The following is an 18,926-nucleotide window of genomic DNA, read 5'->3' as shown; positions in this document are numbered from 1 at the left end:
GCATGGCAGACAGAGACAAAGACACACCCTGTGTGTGAGAGAGAGAGAGAGATGCACATTGCCCCTTTAAATACGCTGACGTCACTCTAAGTACATTGCCTTTTTAAGTAGATCAGCAAGTTGAGACAGCAGCTGCTGCTAGCAAGCTGTCTCTGTCCTGAGCCCTATCATGTCCCCTGTCCCCACCCCCGCTCTATAGGGATGGGGTAAGCGGAGGGCAGGAGCAGGGGGTAAGGGGGACACCGTGACATCAGCACCCCTCTCCCCCACCCCGAACAGCAAGCAGGAGGCTCCCAGGAGCAGCTCCAATGCAGAGAGCAGGAGCAGCACATGGCAGTGCCAGGAGGGACAGCTGAAGTGCCGGCAATGGATAGCCTGGGGCGGATGCCGCACAGGGAACTCAGGGGAGCTGATGGTGGGCTGCCGGTCCACCTAGTTCCAAGCCCCCATCAGCTAGCTGCAACAGGCTGCTCTTCCTGCAAGCAGTGGACAAAGCAGGTGGCTGCCAAACAACGTTATACGGGAGCATTGCACAACTGTAAACGAGCATGTTCCCTAATTGATCAGTAACGTAGCAACGAAATAACGTTAACCGGGATGACTTTAAGTGAGGAGTTACTGTAGCTTGAAATCCTATGAGCAAAGACTCTTTGTCATCACCTCTTCCTTAAAGCAGCTTTAGGTAAGACAGAGTCAAGGTATTTATAAAAGTGATTTCAAAGACTTAGCTAATTCTGGGACCACGGTATTAACATTCTAGAGGAGAAGTGTGATTCTAGAAAACGATTAAATAATTGCAGTGAACTGAAACTACACCAGGAAAGCTTTGATTTCTCGGGAAGAGGAACTGAGAGGAGTTTGTCTAGAAGCCAAGTCACAATGCACTACACTGCCATAGGGGGAACTGACGTAGGTTCTGAGCTCGGCAGGTTACGAGCATTGCTAATGCACAAACTCTCAGGGGTCCTAGGGTTGGGAGCATCTCATGTCACATTCAAGCAACCACTCTGGCCACAGCCTAAAGCAGTTTTGCTAAGACAGTGAGTGAGTGTCCTTGGGCGTATCTTGTGTGGCTCTCCATTCAGTTCAATACAACAGAGAGCCTGGTAAGGTCTTCTGCTCTCTGATGTGAAATTCAGTCCTTCAGCACTTCATATTTGAAGTGGATCAGACTCAAAGGGCAGCTTGACCCCATGCCATGGTGATGAGCAGGATATAAATGATTAGCTAGGTGGACAGGCAGGTGTTAGAGATGGTTGTGAGCACCTTGCACCTTCCCATGTACAGGGAGGGAGGTAAATCATTTAATCTCTTTGTGCCTCAGCTCCCCCAACTGATAACTCTAACCTACTTCACTGGGCTGTTGTGAGAATTAATGTATGTTTGACCCCCGAGATCACTGAGTTACCGATTAACACTTGATCCATTTTGGTTCAAATTCAGATTAACAAGGTGAGAAGTGAAACCTGGAAACTGGTCTGTTCTCTTTTCTAATCAGGAAGACTTGTTGCCATGGTTCCAAAGGTTATATTTGGGCCACGTTTGTAGAAATGGGGCCTTAGCTGCACAGGCTTCCTAAGCTTGCAGCTAACTAGTTCCCAATTTGCAGGATGGGAGCCTATTGTGTAAATAAGTCTTTCCAGATTGTGCCTCTGGGGTGTTGGAGAGCTGCTCCATCCTAAAATGAGCTTCAGGAGCAGGCAGAGCATGCGCCACCCCAGCTCTCTGACATTAAACTAGTGTATGTCCACTGCACCCTCTTCTGCAGGATACAGCATCAGCACATGCTCCCCTCTGCGGCTGGCCAGCTGTTCTCCCCTGGGAGGCACCCCTCTGGGCTGGCTCCTCTCCTGGCTACCTATTGCAGAGGGGAAGGGATCATGCCTGTGGAAGAGGTGGGGTGGGGGAGCAGAGACATGATTTGCCCCTGAATGTCCTTCAGAGACACTGCCCATCCCTGGATGTCTTGGAGAGCTTTAAAGATGTTAACGTTATGGCAGCTGGATGCCATTGTGAGAACCAGCAAATGGCAGAGGAGACATTGGTTTCTAACTTGCCACGAGCTAGATTTCATCCCTGAACGCTGACTCAGAGAATGAAAAGGCAACATCCACTGCCACCCTCACAATGAGAGCACATGAATTGCCTGGGCACTCTGCAGTCCACACAATCTATTCCCACCTTTCCTTCAGCTAAAGGTGGTCTGTTCATTTCCACAGGAACTGGTGTAAACACCCACTACAGCTTCTATTGCTAGCAAGAAATTAAAGGAGGAAAAGGGGGAGGCAAGCTCTTAGCCAGACTGCCCTTTTCTAATGTTCTATCCAGGGAGGCCACATGAGCCTGAGGGAGAACTCCCCAGCTAGTGCGCCAACCCTCCTCCACCCAAAAGCATCAGGATTTCCAGACCTTTTCTTCAGGGTTCAGTGTTACCTCTCTAAATTAAAACCATGCAGCACAGGTTCATCATATAGACCAGGTCCTTTCCTCAGGGCCAGGGACTCCTGCAGGTCTTACTCTTCAGGCCCCCTGCCTGGGAGCTAAGGAGAGCCTATCTCGTCCCTTTGTTGAAGTTTTCCTCCAGCTGACTGGCTCCCAGACTTCTTAGCCTGCTACCTGCAACCTTGCACTCTCTGGCCATCGGCCCACAAGTTAAGGGGAACCTCTCTACTCCTTTCCTCATGCCCCTCAACTCAAGCTGCCCTTATATATATCTCAGCAGGCCTGGGTCTGAGTCATCTAGTTTCTACCATGTGTCCCTGGGACTTACTCCCTTCATCTGGGGAGATGGGCTTGTACAGGCTTTAGTCTAACCCAGATACAGCCTTTACTGTAAAAACCTTCCTTATCACAAACACCAGGCTCTCATTTTTTTTTTTTTTTGACCAGGTCTCCTCATACATCAGGACTTAATTTAAAAAAAAACCAAAAAACAAAACCCGCAACACCCCAGCAACATTTCAAGGCTCATGACACGATAAGACCGAACAGACTCTCTCAGATAAACCCAATTCTGCTATGCTTACTCATACTGAGTAGTCACACTGAGCTTAGTGACACTACTCAGATGACAATATACAACTAAACGTAAGTACAGGCAGCAGGCCTGGGCTCACTCTGTGGCATCTGTGCTCACCTAACCCCTTCCTGGGATTTGGCTTTATTGGTAAGCTAAAGAACAATGAAACCATAAAACAGTCTAAAATTTCTCCTTCAGCTTGGCTGTGCTTCAGGTTTCCCTGCCGCAGCATCTCTACCCCTAATCCTAGCCTCATTCCAGATCAGTTTTCATTTAGTCATTTTAGTCTCTTTGGTTTGCACAGGGTTGTTACCTTCCCTTAGAACACCAGCCAGTGAATGAAGAGAAGTGGGAACAGGCCATTTTTTAGTAGAGGGAAAAACTGGGCTTATCCACCCTACTTCCTCCTAATCACCTCCCAATACTTTATGACATATAAAGAATTCCTGAGAGTTATTCCCCCACAGACTAAACAATGCAAAAAGCATTTTATATCTTGCTTTGTTTACATTAGAAATTCAGTTCTTGTCTACTTTGGGAGCTTCTCTGGATAACCGGAGAGGTACTGTAATGACATCACAGTACCAAGGACATGAAATCTGAGCAACTGTATCAAAACTTTTAAAAACACAACATGTTTTGTTTGTTGTTTTTGTCAACCCTTCTCTATCACAAACACCTGGCACGCGCTTGGGAAAAAAAATTTCTTTCCAAACCCCATCTCTTGTCAATAAAAGGCTGAAAGAACTGCCACTAGTTCTCATGTCCTCTTACAGGGAAGACAATTTTGATGTTGCTGGTTTTCCTAAGGTACAAAAATCAACAAGCAAAACTGACACCCCAAAGAAGCAAACTAGGGATATGAACACACTTTTGTTGTTGTTCACCTTTAAGATTTCACTTTTTAAGGAAGCTACAAGTCAGAGATATTGGAAAAATACTGCACCAGACTACAGAGAGTATATGGAGATATCTGAAAGCACAACAGAGCAGGGCTATGAAACAAATAGGAAAACTATTCCCAGACACCAACTGCTAAGTAAATCAAAGGTATAAAAAGCCTTCTCTTTCACACACACCACCACTCTAGAGAGAATGGAAATGTCTATCCCACGAACATAAGACTAGCCAACAAAGACCAGAAACTGCTAAATACGTTTGCTTTCACTTTTGGGGGGGGGCGGGGGAAGGGAACAACCACCAAAACCATACCACAGCTATCCATCTCCCCTGAGGACCAGGAAATGGGCTTGTCTGAGCTGAAATTGTTTTGGACTAATGTAGACTTACCCCTGCTGCTTCTTTGCTGAGTATCTCTCCAGCCCTGTCCTGATTCATGCTCAGCTGAAGCCAGACTGGGCATGTTTTGATGAGTTTATCAAGAACACAGATGCCAGGCACTGGAAGGCAGTTTTGCAGAGTGATGGACTGAGATGGCCGTGTCTCATCATCATCTTCTTTACCAGGATCTGTGGCAGGACTGAAACAACACAAGAAAACCCCTTTAAGGAGAAGTGAAGAGCGACCATTTGTCGTGAAGAAGTGTAAATACACACACACCACACTACTTGACTGGCATCAAACTAGAGATATTATTATTTTTATTTAACAGTTCCATTGTGTGCCTACAAGTCAAAGCCCTATTGTGCTAGGCACTGGCACAAACATAGAGGAAATGACAGTTCCTGCCTGAAATAAGGTTAGCTTGAGCTATAAATTCACCTCTGGGGTTCCAGCCATGTCAGACATTGCTGGTCATTCTGCTCTGGGGGCTGGTGGTATTTGGACCTACCTCTCTCCTATCCTCCCAGGGCTGGCACCTACAGAACAGGGTGGAGGCACATTGTCAGCGGCTGGGGGGAAGCTAGCACTGTCCTATGCTGTACCTCTGTGGATCAAAGATTTCAGCCTCCAGGGGCCCAGTTCGCTACCTGAAGGATCTGAGTGACTGCCCTTGACTTTAAAACAAGGTATTTGTCCTCTGCACTGGAAGAGTAGGAGCCCCACGGCTATCAAATCACCTTTCAGGAATGCCAACTACACTTCACTATACCATATTTTTAAAGAGAGCAAGGGACCCTGACAGCTCATGCCACCAGACTGCCTCAGGGTCAGCCTGCATCTGTAACCTTCCCAGGATTTCTGGAATCATACAGTAGCTTTAATGATTAGCCTGAGTATGCCACAGGAAGCACCCAACCCAAGCCCAGCTAAAGGAGTACATCACATGTAAGACATAGTGAGTTAGAAAAGGTCTGATTTTAGCTGGGAAGCCTTGGTTCTGTACCTAAGGTCCTCTCAGATACTCAAACTAAGCAAAAATTGAGACTCTGTAACACTGAGATTTCCCCCGGTCATAAATATAAAGGGAAGGGTAACCACTTTTCTGTATACAGTGCTATGAAATCCCTCCTGGCCCGAGGAAAAACCCTTTCACGTGTAAAGAATTAAGAAGCTATGGTAACCTAGCTGGCACCTGACCCAAAATGACCAATAAGAGGACAAGATACTTTCAAATCTGGAGGGTGGGGACAAAGGGTTGGTCTGTCTGTGTGATGCTTTTGCTGGGAACAGATCACGAATGCACCCTACAACTCCTGTAAAGTTAGTAAGTAATCTAGCTAGAAATGCATAGATTTCCTTTTGTTTAATGGCTGGTAAAATAAGCTGTGCTGGATGGAATGTATATTCTTGGTTTTGTGTCTTTTTGTAACTTAAGGTTTTGCCTAGAGGGATTCTCTATGTTTTGAATCAGATTACCCTGTAAGGTATTTACCATCCTGATTTTACAGAGGTGATTCTTTTACCTTTTCTTTAATCAAAATTCTTCTTTTAAGAACCTGATTGATTTTTCATTCTTCGTAAGATCCCAGGGTTTGGGTCTGTGTTCACCTGTACAAGTTGGTGAGGATTCTTATCAAGCCTTCCCCAGGAAAGGGGGTATAGGCCTTGGGAAGATGTCTCCAATGGGGTCTTTCCCTGTTTTGTTTAAAACGCTTGGTGGTGGCAGCATACGGTTCAAGGACAAGGCAAAGTTTGTACCTTGGGGAAGTTTTTAACCTAAGCTGGTAAGAATAAGTTTAGGGGGGGTCTTTCATGCAGGTCCCCACATCTGTACCCTACAGTTCAGAGCAGGGAAGGAAACTTGACACCCCCCTTCTAGGATTACATTTCTCTGCTGATGCTAGGAGCAAGTGGGACAGTATTTGCGAAGTTTGACATTTGAAATCCCACCCCTGCACACACTGGTGACAGGGTTCAGTGAGCACACACCACAGCCACAGGGTAGCCTGGGTAGGAGTGTGTGGGGTGGGGTGGGGTGGTCCCCACCTTTGGTTAAAACCATGGCAACAAACATCCTGAGAGAAGGAGGTGGTGTGCTTAGGAGCTCAGGCCCTTTGAGGAGCTGGGCCTCGGTGCTTTTTGTGCAGAGTTTAATTTACATCAGCATAAAGGTGTGTGTTCACTTACAGAGCTTCCTCACCAAGAGTGAACTGAAGGGAGAAAAAAAAAAAAGGTCAATCCTCAAAAGCCTGCTCATTGAGCTAGGGTGGGCGAGCTCAGATTAGCAGAGAGTGCAGGACTGGACCCAAAGAGCACGAGCGGAACTCCTCTCTCACGTGCTACTAAACCAGAGCTGAAGTGAGCGGATGCAATGTGTATGTGTGAACACGAGAGGGAGCTCAGGGACTAGAAAGACAAGGGGCCTAATTCTTCCCTCCTTTGTGTGACAACTACAATCTTAACCAACATGGAGGATGTAACTAGGAAACTCCAGAGCTTTAAAAATAAATAAATACCCTCTCTTCCCCCCCACACCCATACCCCTATAAGTAGTTACAGCTTGAGCAGAAGAGACTCACCCCCCCCAAATTTGGCACTGGGGGTGGTGGCGGTGTAATGCACACTGAGCAGTGAACTCCACTTGCACCTTGTTTGGTCATTTGCACCTGGGTAAAGGAAATGTAACATATTACCCAATGGAAATTCTTCACTCCAGTACACCAATAGTGACATCTCACACCCAGTCTGCACTGGTGTAAAGACTACGGAAGGTGCACGGCAGGGAAGAGCCAGGCTCAAGATGTTTGCAGCTCTTGCATTGATATCAGAAGCCACTGGAAAGGGAACTTTTGTAAAGTGAGAAAGTAAAGGCGGAAACTGTGTCAGTCCTCAGTTTTATAATAGTGACCTCCACAATGTTCACCCTTGTGGAGACTGCTGAGAAGTGGGGGAATGCAGTGTGAGAGGCAGTGCCGGGAAGAGGGTGCAATCGGCTACTTCACCTTAGCTTTCATTTTATTTCTGGCTGCTTATTTTTAGCCCGATAGAAACCTTTAGAATAGTGAAGTGGATGCATTGTTAAAGACGAGGGATAGGTGTTCTTTTAGGCCCTGATCCTAAATAGGGGGCTGGAAGGAGGAGGAAGAGAGAAAGGTTACTCCTATTTGCTATTATCTTACTGCAGTCAGATTACCACCCTGAAGCAAAGGTTGATCCCGGCCCCTGGCCCCAATCCAGCAAAGCATTTACACACATGCTCAACTTTGAAGTAAATGAGACTACTCATGTGCTTAAAGTTAAACACATGCTTAAGTGCTTTGCTGGATCAGAGCCTGTATTCATAGGCAGTGTTGTCTAAAGGATAGAGTCCTGGACTGGGACTCAGAAGACCTGGCTTCAAATCCTCGCTCTATCACTGGCCTTCTGATGATCTTGGGTAGGTCACCTCACCTCTGTGCCTCAGTTTCCCTATTTATAATGACACTAACCTCCTTTGTAAATCACTTTGAGACCTACTGGTGAAAAGCGCTATTTAAGCGCTAGGTTTGATCATCACTCTCACCATTGGCCCCTCTATATTTGTTTATTTTTAAAAGATCACTTTTTCTTTTGGTAAAAACAACCACATGATTCTTGGAAATGTCTATTTCTTTTAGTGTCAATTTCATCCTTTTGATTTGAGAGCTGAAATTAATCTGGCTCTATTTTTCTCTTGGTTTGGTATTACTTAAGAAAAAAGCAAAATACAGCTCTTAGTATCTAGGGCACATTGTAAAGTAGATCAAATTTCAGACCTGAACTAGTTGAATGTCTCCTGTCAAAGGCACTAAGTCAATGCAGCACACTTGGCTGCCCACTTTAAGTTTTGTCAAAGCAACCTTTTACAAAGCCTAAACATTGCTCCATAGTGGTAGTGCAGGAGAACCCGATATTGATCAGTCCATTTTCATTATCCAAGCAGAGAGAAAAACACAAGACAAAGAGCACAGATAGAGACAAGTGAAAGACTTACAAATTTTCATATAAAATTATTTGTCACACATGTGAGGAAATTTCTTTTTAAAACTACAGCAGATGATGCTTAATCAGACAGCGTCCTTTAAACAGAAGTACAAAGGATCCATTAAAATAAAAATGAATTAAAGCCGTGGCAAAATACAATTAATCTTATATTTCCTCCCCTCCTTTTTTTTTCTTTGCAACAATTACTATCAAAATATCCCCATGTTAATTTAGTCTTGAAGATACCAGCCAAGGAAACACATGGGAGATGATGATAATTAGTGGAAGAAGGGAAGTCAGAAGAAGCAAAATATGTGGATTAAAAATCAGACAAACAAGCCTGGAATCCTGAACCCTGACAATAAAAAGTGAAAACTGACGTGAAAAGAGGGACAATGTTCATTGTTATGTGTTGTGGAAGGGATGGATTTTCAAAGATATTCAGGGGCATAAAGATTCAGATTGGCACCTACTGGGATTTTCAAGTGTCTGCCTCCTTAGGTGCTAAATCCCCTTGAAAATCTGGCCCATTGCTCTCCAAGGCCTCTTTCTGGCCTTGCAAAAAACAGATGGATAGCCACAATACCCCAGTCCTTTAATATGTAGCATGCAGGCAGTCTGCTTCTATGCCTTGCAGGTCCACGGACTTCAGTGGAGCTCCTTGCAGCTGTGTTAACCCACCCCATAAACTACACACTGCAGGATCAGGGCCTGATTTAATGATCAGTGGTGTATATATACAGGTGTGGGTAAGTATGAAGCAGCATATAGCAGGGACTGGTGTTTTTATATCTAGTGTTCATGAGTAGTGATCCAGTATAGCACACATGTTAATGACATCCAGAGAAGTTACCAAACTGGGAGAAAATGCAAATACCAGAAGGGCCAAGAGACAAATACAAAGCAGCCTGGAGTCAGAGATTAGAAACAGGCAGAATTCATTGTGGAAGAATGCAGCTTAACACATGGAAACTGAAAGCAGTTTAATGAGAGAGGAGAATGTGGAAAACAGCACTGCTGAGAGAAACCTGATGGCAAGAGTGAACTGCAAATTAGACATGAGCTTGCAATGCACTAGGACACCAGAAAAAGATAAATGCAATTTGTAGCTGCATATGCAGAGAGTCATCACGTTGTGGGATAGGAACTGGGCAGGTAACAGTCTCGCTCTGTACAGTTCCAATACAATTCAATTGGGAATATTGCACCTTATTACCAGAGAGGTGATGTCAAATTGGAGGGAGATCTGAGAAGACCAGAACAGATTAGGGACCTGAAGGGGTTGATTGATGAGTAAAAATAAAAGAGCTAAACATGCATAGCTTGGCTCAGTTACAGCCAATCTACAGGGCGGCAGTGAAAGGATATGGGCGCTGGAGTAAGAAGGATGATTTAGGGTGGTACAAGAAGGTGCAAAGAGGAGCAAGTAATAGGGGAAATTAAGAAAGGGACATAAGGGAAACTTCCTGCCTGTGAGATCTATTGGACTGTGGAATAACCTCCCCAGGGAAGGCACTAGGAGCCCCATTGCTTGAGCCCCTGAAATCTACACATTTTAAATTCTAGAAAGCACTGTAGAGTCAATTGACATAGGGCTGGAGTGGGTGACATAACAGTTCTTTTCCAGCTCTAATTGCTGGGACCCCCATGCCATGCTAGTCAATACGGTATACAATAGCAACACTTGACTTCTCTGTGTGCAGCAGTCACGAGACCTAGATGCCAGGCAGTGGAAGGGCTTAACCCAGCCATTTAACAGTAGACTCCACAGGTAACTGCACGGACCAGGGCGAGGAAAAAGCAGGGAACAGCTTCAGAATTCCCTTTGTTCTGCCAAGTGTAAGGAGCCATACAGCCTGGCACACTTGCTTGCTCAGTCCTCACACACAGCTGATGATTTTTATCCACAGCCTTTCTGAAGTGACCCCTGCATCTCAGCAGAGATTTGTTTGGGCCAACAGGGACCTTTTGTTCTTTGCAATGTAAATGAGAAAAGCCAGCCCCGGAGCTGCCTGCACCACATCTCTGTATTGAGTTCTTACTGCAAATCAGGATTAAATCCCCTCACACTCTCTGCTGAGTTGAATTCAAGCAGCTTGCTAGGAACATGTACAGTGCATGTTCATTGGCAACACGGATTATTTAATTGTATAATAATTATACTAAAACACCATGCCTTCTTTGGCAGGATTGCATGGTAGCTCTGTTGGAAATATCATGAGACAAAGCAAATTACCATGCTAACAGTGTAATAAATACGTCACCACCATAACTCATTTCTTTGCCATTAAGGAGCCAAATTTACAACCTATACAACCCCACTGAAGTCAAAGGCATTGACAAGGGCTGTGAGCCTGTCAGCCCAGTGCAGACTTGGGTTCTGGTCTTCAGCTGTGTAAAAATAATGCAAACTCATGGTTGTCTAGGACTTTATGGGTGTCACTTGTAATATACACCAAGACCAGCTGGAGCAGAGAAAGAGAGTGTATGTTGTCTGTGCTTCTGCAACCAGACCTTTACCACTTGATCTGAATGAGAACCTGTCAGTGGTTAGCTGTATATAGGTCCATGACACATAACTGAGCTATTCCAATTCCAGCCAGAAGAGGGCAGTAGTATACACTCACACTAACCAGTTAACTACAGCACTAAATGAACTTCAGTTTTGTTCATTAGCCAGCATCAGTTATATTGAGAAGACTCATCAGATCTTAAGAATGGACACAAGTAAAAAAAAAAAAATCCTATATTGTATTTTGTCAGTTTGTCTTGATTTTGGATTTTTGAAATAAGCTGTTTGTCAGAATTGGTTAACTGATTTGTTCCTTTTATTATAAATTATTGCATCTACATTTCTCTTGGATCTTACATTAAATTATATCTAGAGAGAAACAAGAGTTTTGCTATCCTTTCCTTGTCCTAGAGGAAAATTATGCTCAGACAGATTTAGAATTGGTGTAAGAGGAGGCAGTCTATAGCTCTCACAACATTGGCCAGCCAGCATGCTACTGAGAAAGACAGAGGCAACAGCTGTCAAACACCACTTGTAAGGATGAGAACAACAGATTAACCTTTGAACCAAAAGCATCAAATACCAGGAGACTGAAATTGAGGATAAGCCAGCTTGTGGCGGAAGCACATAAACCTGGGTGAGATCGTCAAACGCTGTAATATCTTCAAGGAGTATCAGATCCAACACAGAGAAAAAGCTAAGACCTTATGGAGCTGATGCTACAGCACTGTTGGAACTAGATGGAGAATGATGGTAATTACAAACCTAGAGAGAGCCCAGTTGTAAGCAGGGGGCTGAGTGGGGATGACACAAGGAGGGCGCTTTATCTGTAACCCATGCAAAGGCTGGCAGAGAATGAGAAAGTATACATTTGTGGCATGCCTCACAGCCGACCACGTTAAAACAAATTTGAGTTCAGACCTTTACCTTGACTATCATAGAAGCTAACTACTGCACCACGTTTCTTTATAGCCAGCTTCATGTCACATGAATGATAGTCAGTAAATGGAGTTGTGCAAATAACTGATTTTTTTGCTTTGTTTGTTCAGACAATTCTGAAAAGCTAAAAAAAATTCTGTGGGGTTGACCCAAAAAAAAATAAAATTAAGAACTTGTTTGACAAATTTAAAAGTAAAAGATTTGGGTCAAATGAAACTTTTCATCCGTGTAAAAATGAAGTGTCTCTTATTCAATTTTCACAAAATTGGAGGAAATTTCAAAATGAAAAGTAGTAGTTTTGAATCCAAAAATTGATTCATTTAATTTAGAAAGTGTCAAAACAAAATGTTTTGGACGTCTTTTTTTTGTGGCATTTTAACATGAACAATTCAGCAAAATCAACTCAATTGCAAGAAATGTTATGGTGACACCAAAACTGCATTTTTTTTGGCCAAAACATTTCTCCTAGCTTGAATTGTAAATTCCAATCCTAGTCCTCAAAATAATAATTGTTCAGGATTGTGGTAAAGTATAGTAGAAGAGGTGACAGGCTAGGGTTACATTAGATGGGCCCTGTCACAGGGCTCATTACTTATACTGGGGTGGCACCCCCTTTAGGCATTCTGAGTGGGGGGCCGCGCACAGGGTGATGTCCTCCAAATTCTTTCTGCTCAAGCGGCATCCGGCACTCCTCACACCCACTGCCCTAACCCCGTCACTCCTGCAGTGACTCGGGCAGTCTTTTAGTTCACTGTCCATGCAGTACCACTCCGCAGTGGTTGGTAGGGGAACCCAGACCCACCCTCTGCTCTGAGTTCCAGCCCAGGGTTTTTAACAAGCAGTCAAGGTCTGCAGCTTCCCTGGCCTTACTGCTTTCACCCCTGGATTAGTTCCTACCTTGCTTCCATTCATTCTAGTCACACCCAGCTGTCCTAGGCCTACTAGGTCTCAGGATTGCTAATCCTCCTTCCCTCAGGAGGGAGGAAAGGAATGACTGCCACTCTCCATGCTGCAGCTGTTGCCAGTCTCTTGGCTTTATGTAAGCCCCGCCTGTACCCTCACATGTGAATTTGCTTCCAATTAGTGGCCTCCTCCTAGCCTAAATCTCTCCCCTGGATTGGGCCCATCTGGCCCTAATTCAGCTTTCTCAGATCCAATGTGGGGAGTACACTCCATCACAGACCCATACTGCAAAGTGTGGATCTGGATCCAAACTTCCTCAAAAGGTTGAGGGTGTTTGGATCTGCAAGTTGGTTCAGCCTATTATAGAAATAAGGGCAAATTGCAAAGTTTAGATCTAGATCCAAACTTTCCCTAGTTTGCAGCTAATGGATCCAGCGTTCGGAGTAAAGCATGGCTGCCCTTATAGGATTAACAGCCCTAGGGTGCTCTGCACCACTTGAATCTCTCCACACAGGTCTATAAATACCTACACAGGGAACACAATTTTCATAACAGAACTTTTCAGTCTAGCAGACAAAGGTATAAGATGATCTACTGGCTGGAAGTTGAAACTAGACAAATTTACAGTAGAACAGTAAGGGTAAATAACCCTTGGGACAATTTACCAAGTGCCATGCTGGATTCCCTGGAGATTTTTAAAACAAGATTTAGGAAAAAATCCAAAAATATGGGCTAGTTGAAATAGGAATTAAGGGAAATCCTGTGGACTGTATAATACAAGGTATCAAACTGCATGATTGTAGGGAAGGTCATGCCTGACTAATCTAATCGCCTTTTATGATGAGATTACTGGTTCTGTGGATGAAGGGAAAGCAGTGGATGTATTGTTTCTTGACTTTAGCAAAGCTTTTGACATGGTCTCCCACAGTATTCTTGTCAGCAAGTTAAGGAAGTATGGGCTGGATGAATGCACTATAAGGTGGGTAGAAAGCTGGCTAAATTGTCGGGCTCAACGGGTAGTGATCAATGGCTCCATGTCTAGTTGGCAGCCGGTATCAAGTGGAGTGCCCCAAGGGTCGGTCCTGGGGCCGGTTTTATTCAATATCTTCATAAATGATCTGGAGGATGGTGTGGATTGCACTCTCAGCAAATTTGCGGATGATACTAAACTGGGAGGAGTGGTAGATACGCTGGAGGGGAGGGATAGGATACAGAAGGACCTAGACCAATTGGAAGATTGGGCCAAAAGAAATCTGATGAGGTTCAATAAGGATAAGTGCAGGGTCCTGCACTTAGGACGGAAGAACCCAATGCACAGCTACAGACTAGGGACCGAATGGCTAGGCAGCAGTTCTGCGGAAAAGGACCTAGGGGTGACAGTGGACGAGAAGCTGGATATGAGTCAGCAGTGTGCCCTTGTTGCCAAGAAGGCCAATGGCATTTTGGGATGTATAAGTAGGGGCATAGCGAGCAGATCGAGGGACGTGATCGTTCCCCTCTATTCGACATTGGTGAGGCCTCATCTGGAGTACTGTGTCCAGTTTTGGGCCCCACACTTCAAGAAGGATGTCGATAAATTGGAGAGAGTCCAGCGAAGGGCAACAAAAATGATTAGGGGACTGGAAGACATGAGTTATGAGGAGAGGCTGAGGGAGCTGGGATTGTTTAGCCTGCAGAAGAGAAGAATGAGGGGGGATTTGATAGCTGCTTTCAACTACCTGAAAGGGGGTTCCAAAGAGGATGGCTCTAGACTGTTCTCAATGGTAGCAGATGACAGAACGAGGAGTAATGGTCTCAAGTTGCAGTGGGGGAGGTTTAGATTGGATATTAGGAAAAACTTTTTCACTAAGAGGGTGGTGAAACACTGGAATGCGTTACCTAGGGAGGTGGTAGAATCTCCTTCCTTAGAGGTTTTTAAGGTCAGGCTTGACAAAGCCCTGGCTGGGATGATTTAACTGGGAATTGGTCCTGCTTTGAGCAGGGGGTTGGACTAGATGACCTTCTGGGGTCCCTTCCAACCCTGATATTCTATGATTCTATGATTGCAATGGTCCCTTTTGGCCTAGTAATCTATGAATCTGTCCACAGATGATCTTGTGCAGAGTACAAATATCTCAGTGTAGTTGTTGGTGTGGAGGCATTAAACTGAAACTGACCAATCAGCACTCTGTCCTCTACATTTTTTTCAGGCACTTCATGGCAATATACATACATGATTAGAAGAACAAAGGTTGCAGAGCGAAGGACTCAGCAAAACAACAACAACAACCACACACCCCCCAGCAAAACAACAACAATAACCACCGCCCCCCCCCACAGGAAATGCTATAGTTAAGGCTGCTCACCTAACATTAAATCAACTCCCTTGTACATATCAGTGCACAAAGGCTTTAATTTCATGATCACATATTGCTTTTTCATGGTAGACCCAAGAGAAGTGGTGAAAAGGGCACAGAAAGGATATACCATCAATGTTATCAGAGATCACAGCAACAACCATGTCAAGCACTAGTGAGGTAAACATCCATTCATTTAAAAATAAAGTGTCTTCTTGGGTCTCAATGCAAGGAAATGGGTGATCAAAGAAGCCGCAACAGCTGCTGGATAGATTAGGAGTAAGGGACAGAGGGTTCCTGCCCCATGGGCTCTCTGAGAATTACAGGAAAAAAACTGAAAATAAAATTGGATAAGAAGGATAGCGATGGGCTCCAATCTGATTTCACTGGATACTCCCAGAGAGGTTTCAGAGTACCAGCCATGTTAGTCTGTATTCACAAAAAGAAAAGGAGTACTTGTGGCACCTTAGAGACTAACAAATTTATTTGAGCATAAGCTTTCATAAGCTACAGCTCACTTCATCAGATGCAAGTGAGCTGTAGCTCACGAAAGCTTATGCTCAAATAAATTTGTTAGTCTCTAAGGTGCCACAAGTACTCCTTTTCCCAGAGAGGGAAGTCCCTCCTATGAACAATCAGTCTTGCCTTGTAAAAAGTGTGCATGATTTAGGAAGTAGCCTAGTGGTTCTCAAATTGTGGTCTATGGACAACTAATGGTCAGCACAGCACTTCCTTTCACTTATTGGTTTCGTCTGTCCCACCTCATGCTTTCACTTGGGTCACTAATTTGGTTTGTCATTAGTCTAACTGAGAAACGCCTTACAGTAGAGCCCTTGTCTATTTATTTTGTTCTGTAAAGCACCATGGCACTATCAAAATGATAGAATAGTAACATTTACGGTACATGTCCCAGCAGCCAAAGGGTGAATAATATGTAAGTGAATCTTCTCGTAAACGCTGAGTCTTTAAAGGTTCCCTCTCCTTTATTTCTGTATCACCTACAGGCTATTAATTCAGCGAATGTCTGTGTTTCCCATTTTTGTTGTTCTTTGAAGCCCTCTTTTGCAGCATATTGCCCTGAATACCAGCAATCAGTTCCCTGAGACAGTTCTCTTTGGCAGTTATCAGGCTAGAAACTCTTCACTTCTGAGAGCTCGTCAGTGGCCCATATGGAATAGGCTGGTGGTCGTCCATTTCTCAGCAGATGAATGTTCATCTCATGAAATCCCACTGCCAGTGCCAACACTCACAGGAGGAGCTTTCAGCAGAGATGGCAAAGAACAAATAGGCTATGGATTCTGTATTACTTTCTCACCCTAACAGTGGTCCCTCTGGGGCCGTGAATTGAGGCACACTGGTGAGGGTGATAAGGAGGATTTCACTGTCATTGACTGTGACAGAGGACTGGTCAGAGGTCAAGTGGAAGGCTTCAGTCTCTGGAACGGTGACCCTGGCACCTAATAATAAAATACCATATCCTAATTTTAATGGAAACCTACGTAATAGTATTTTGCAGGTCCAAGCACCTTCCATCCAAGGATCTCAAACCTCCTTTTACACATGGGTAAAGAAAGACTCTGAAAGGTGAAATCCAACGTTTTCCAGTGAGGATGCCCAAAGCTAGGCTCCTTGATCCATATACAGGCACCTAACTGATTCTCCTGATTTTTCCAATGTGCTGACCACCCACAATTCCCATTGAAATTAAGATTTTGCGTGCTCAGCACCTCTGAAAAATCAGGCCACATAACAAATATGGATGTAGGTACCGAACAGAGCCATTCTGGAAAAAACAAAGAAATCCATCCTGACACCCTGCCTCAGGTTGCATAGCAGTTTGTTCCACGGACTTCACTGGGACCACTCATGAAGTAAGTAAGGTGCTACTCCATGGGACTAAGGATGTTGATAAATTGTGGAAGGTTCACAGAAGAGCCATGAGAATGATTAAAGGATTCAAAAACATGCCTTATAAGGATAGGATCAAAAAGCTCAGTCTATTTAGCTTAACAAAGAGAACGTTAAGGGTCACTTATTACAGCCTATAAGTATCTACATGGGGAACAAATGTTTAATACAAGTCTCTTCAATCTAGTAGAGAAAGGTATAACATGACCCAATGGCGGAAAATTTAAGCTGGACAAAATCAGACTGGAAATAAGGCATATGTTTTTGGGAGTGAGGGTAATTAACCATTGGAACAATTTACCTAGGGTTGTGGTGGATTGTCAATCATTGACAATTTTCAAATCAAGATTGGATGTTTGTCTAAAAGATATGATCCAGGAATTATTTTGGGAAAGGTCTCTGGCCTGTGTTATATAGGAGGTCAAACTAGATAATCACAATGGTCCCTTCTGGACTTGGAACCTAGGAATTACATTTTAACACAAGGGGATCTGGCCTTCCACTTCTATATTCCTGTCCTATTAGATCCCAAGTAGAAACAAGTTTGTTGGGTTTAGTTAGTTCCCTATTGAGATTCTCTGAATCAACAAAATGTCCATTTAAGTGGCAAGTCAAGATTAAGCTGTGCGTTGGCAGACTTTTGTACAAGAGGAAGCTGGCTCAGCTCTTGCCAATATTATGCCTGGCTACAGTCAGTACTGTTAGCACCTTACTTCTGTGCACACTAAATTCACTCAAACGTTTAGAAGTATTGTCTTTTAATGTTAATTCAATTACTTCTGTTCAGGTCAAATTTAGTCCAGAATTTAGGTTTTGTAAGCAAACTTTTTCCGAAACCTAAAACCTATGGCTAGGGTGACCAGATGCCCTGATTTTATAGGGACAGTCCCGATTTTGGGGTCTTTTTTTTATATAGGCTCCTATTACCCCCCCCACCCCCATCCCAATTTTTCACATTTGCTGTCTGGTCACCTTACCTATAGGGATTTGGAATTTCAAAGTTGTTTCTATTTTTTTAGAGGGTTCAAAACAGCACAGTTGTGTCTTATTTTTTCAAAACGGTTCACAATTTTTTTCTGAAAAAAAATTCAAAGTGTCCTAAGTTTTGGAACGTCTTTTTTCTCCCTTTCGTGTTACTCTGTCCCATACAATGAAGGATGTCTGAGATTGTTTTCTTCTTTATTGTATTCCTCTTTCCTTCTGTTTCTTTTTTACTATTCTATAACTTTTCAAAAATTCCTCAACTTTGGAAAAGTTACAAAGTGACAAAAGGAAACTTTGCAGCTCTGCTGTTCTGTAACTTTTCTGAAGTTGAGGAATGTTTGAAAAGTTAGAGTGGAAAAGAAAGTGGAAAACCCCCCAAACCTAGACATCATTCATTTTCTTGCATTCAGTGGCAAAAAAGGAGTCTAATGTTTCAAACAATTTTCTGTTTTTGAACAAAAATTTCAATTGGAAACAAATATTTTCATTTTGTTTCATTTAGAAATTCCCAGTCAAAAAACTGAAAGAGTTAGTCCAACTTGATACAGGTCTTTTTTTTAAATGAAACCCTCTTTTACAAACAGCTGTTGACCAGCTCTAATTGCAGCACTAAGTTAGTGCATCCAAACCAGAGTGAAAATGACTAGTCTATGGTCATTGTTCAAACTAAGAGAAATGCAAAATATAAACAAAGCACAACTAATGAGAAGTAAAATGAGATTTTAAAAAAAGTGTTTTCCATTTTCATAATATAAAGTATTATTAATAACCGGAGGCAAAAGAAATTGAATGTTTTTTAACCAAAGGGTGTCCCTAGCAATTATTTATGTAGCCTACTCAAATAGCTCTGGCCCAATTGACTGGGGTTGAGTAGAAATCTTTGTCAACAACACTGGCCATTCAGTCACAGTTGGAGTGGTCTTTACCTAAAACTGCTTGACATGCTTTGAAATCCAAAAAGCCAACTTGTCCATCTTTTGCCCTGCTGGTGGCTTTCCAAATACTCCCTAATGTGCTGCTTCATGGCATGAGGAAGTTC

The 18,926-nt window shown here is 43.6% G+C and overlaps 1 protein-coding gene across 1 annotated transcript in view; it reads right to left on the bottom strand.

The window, feature by feature from the left end:
• RIN3 (Ras and Rab interactor 3) overlaps window positions 1–18,926 on the bottom strand; it is a 110,526-nt gene that overhangs the window by 71,240 nt on the left and 20,360 nt on the right. Inside the window, exon 2 of the mRNA XM_084630175.1 lies at window positions 4,310–4,499. Within this exon, the coding sequence (XP_084486301.1) occupies window positions 4,310–4,499 (190 nt within the window). The remainder of the gene's footprint in view (window positions 1–4,309; window positions 4,500–18,926) is intronic.

The sequence above is a fragment of the Lepidochelys olivacea genome, assembly GCF_965140295.1.
Source record: "Lepidochelys olivacea isolate rLepOli2 genome assembly, chromosome: 6".
Classification (NCBI taxonomy): domain Eukaryota; kingdom Metazoa; phylum Chordata; order Testudines; family Cheloniidae; genus Lepidochelys; species Lepidochelys olivacea.
The sequence above is the reverse complement of the archived record's forward strand: the minus strand, read 5'-3'. Positions and strand labels throughout refer to the sequence as shown.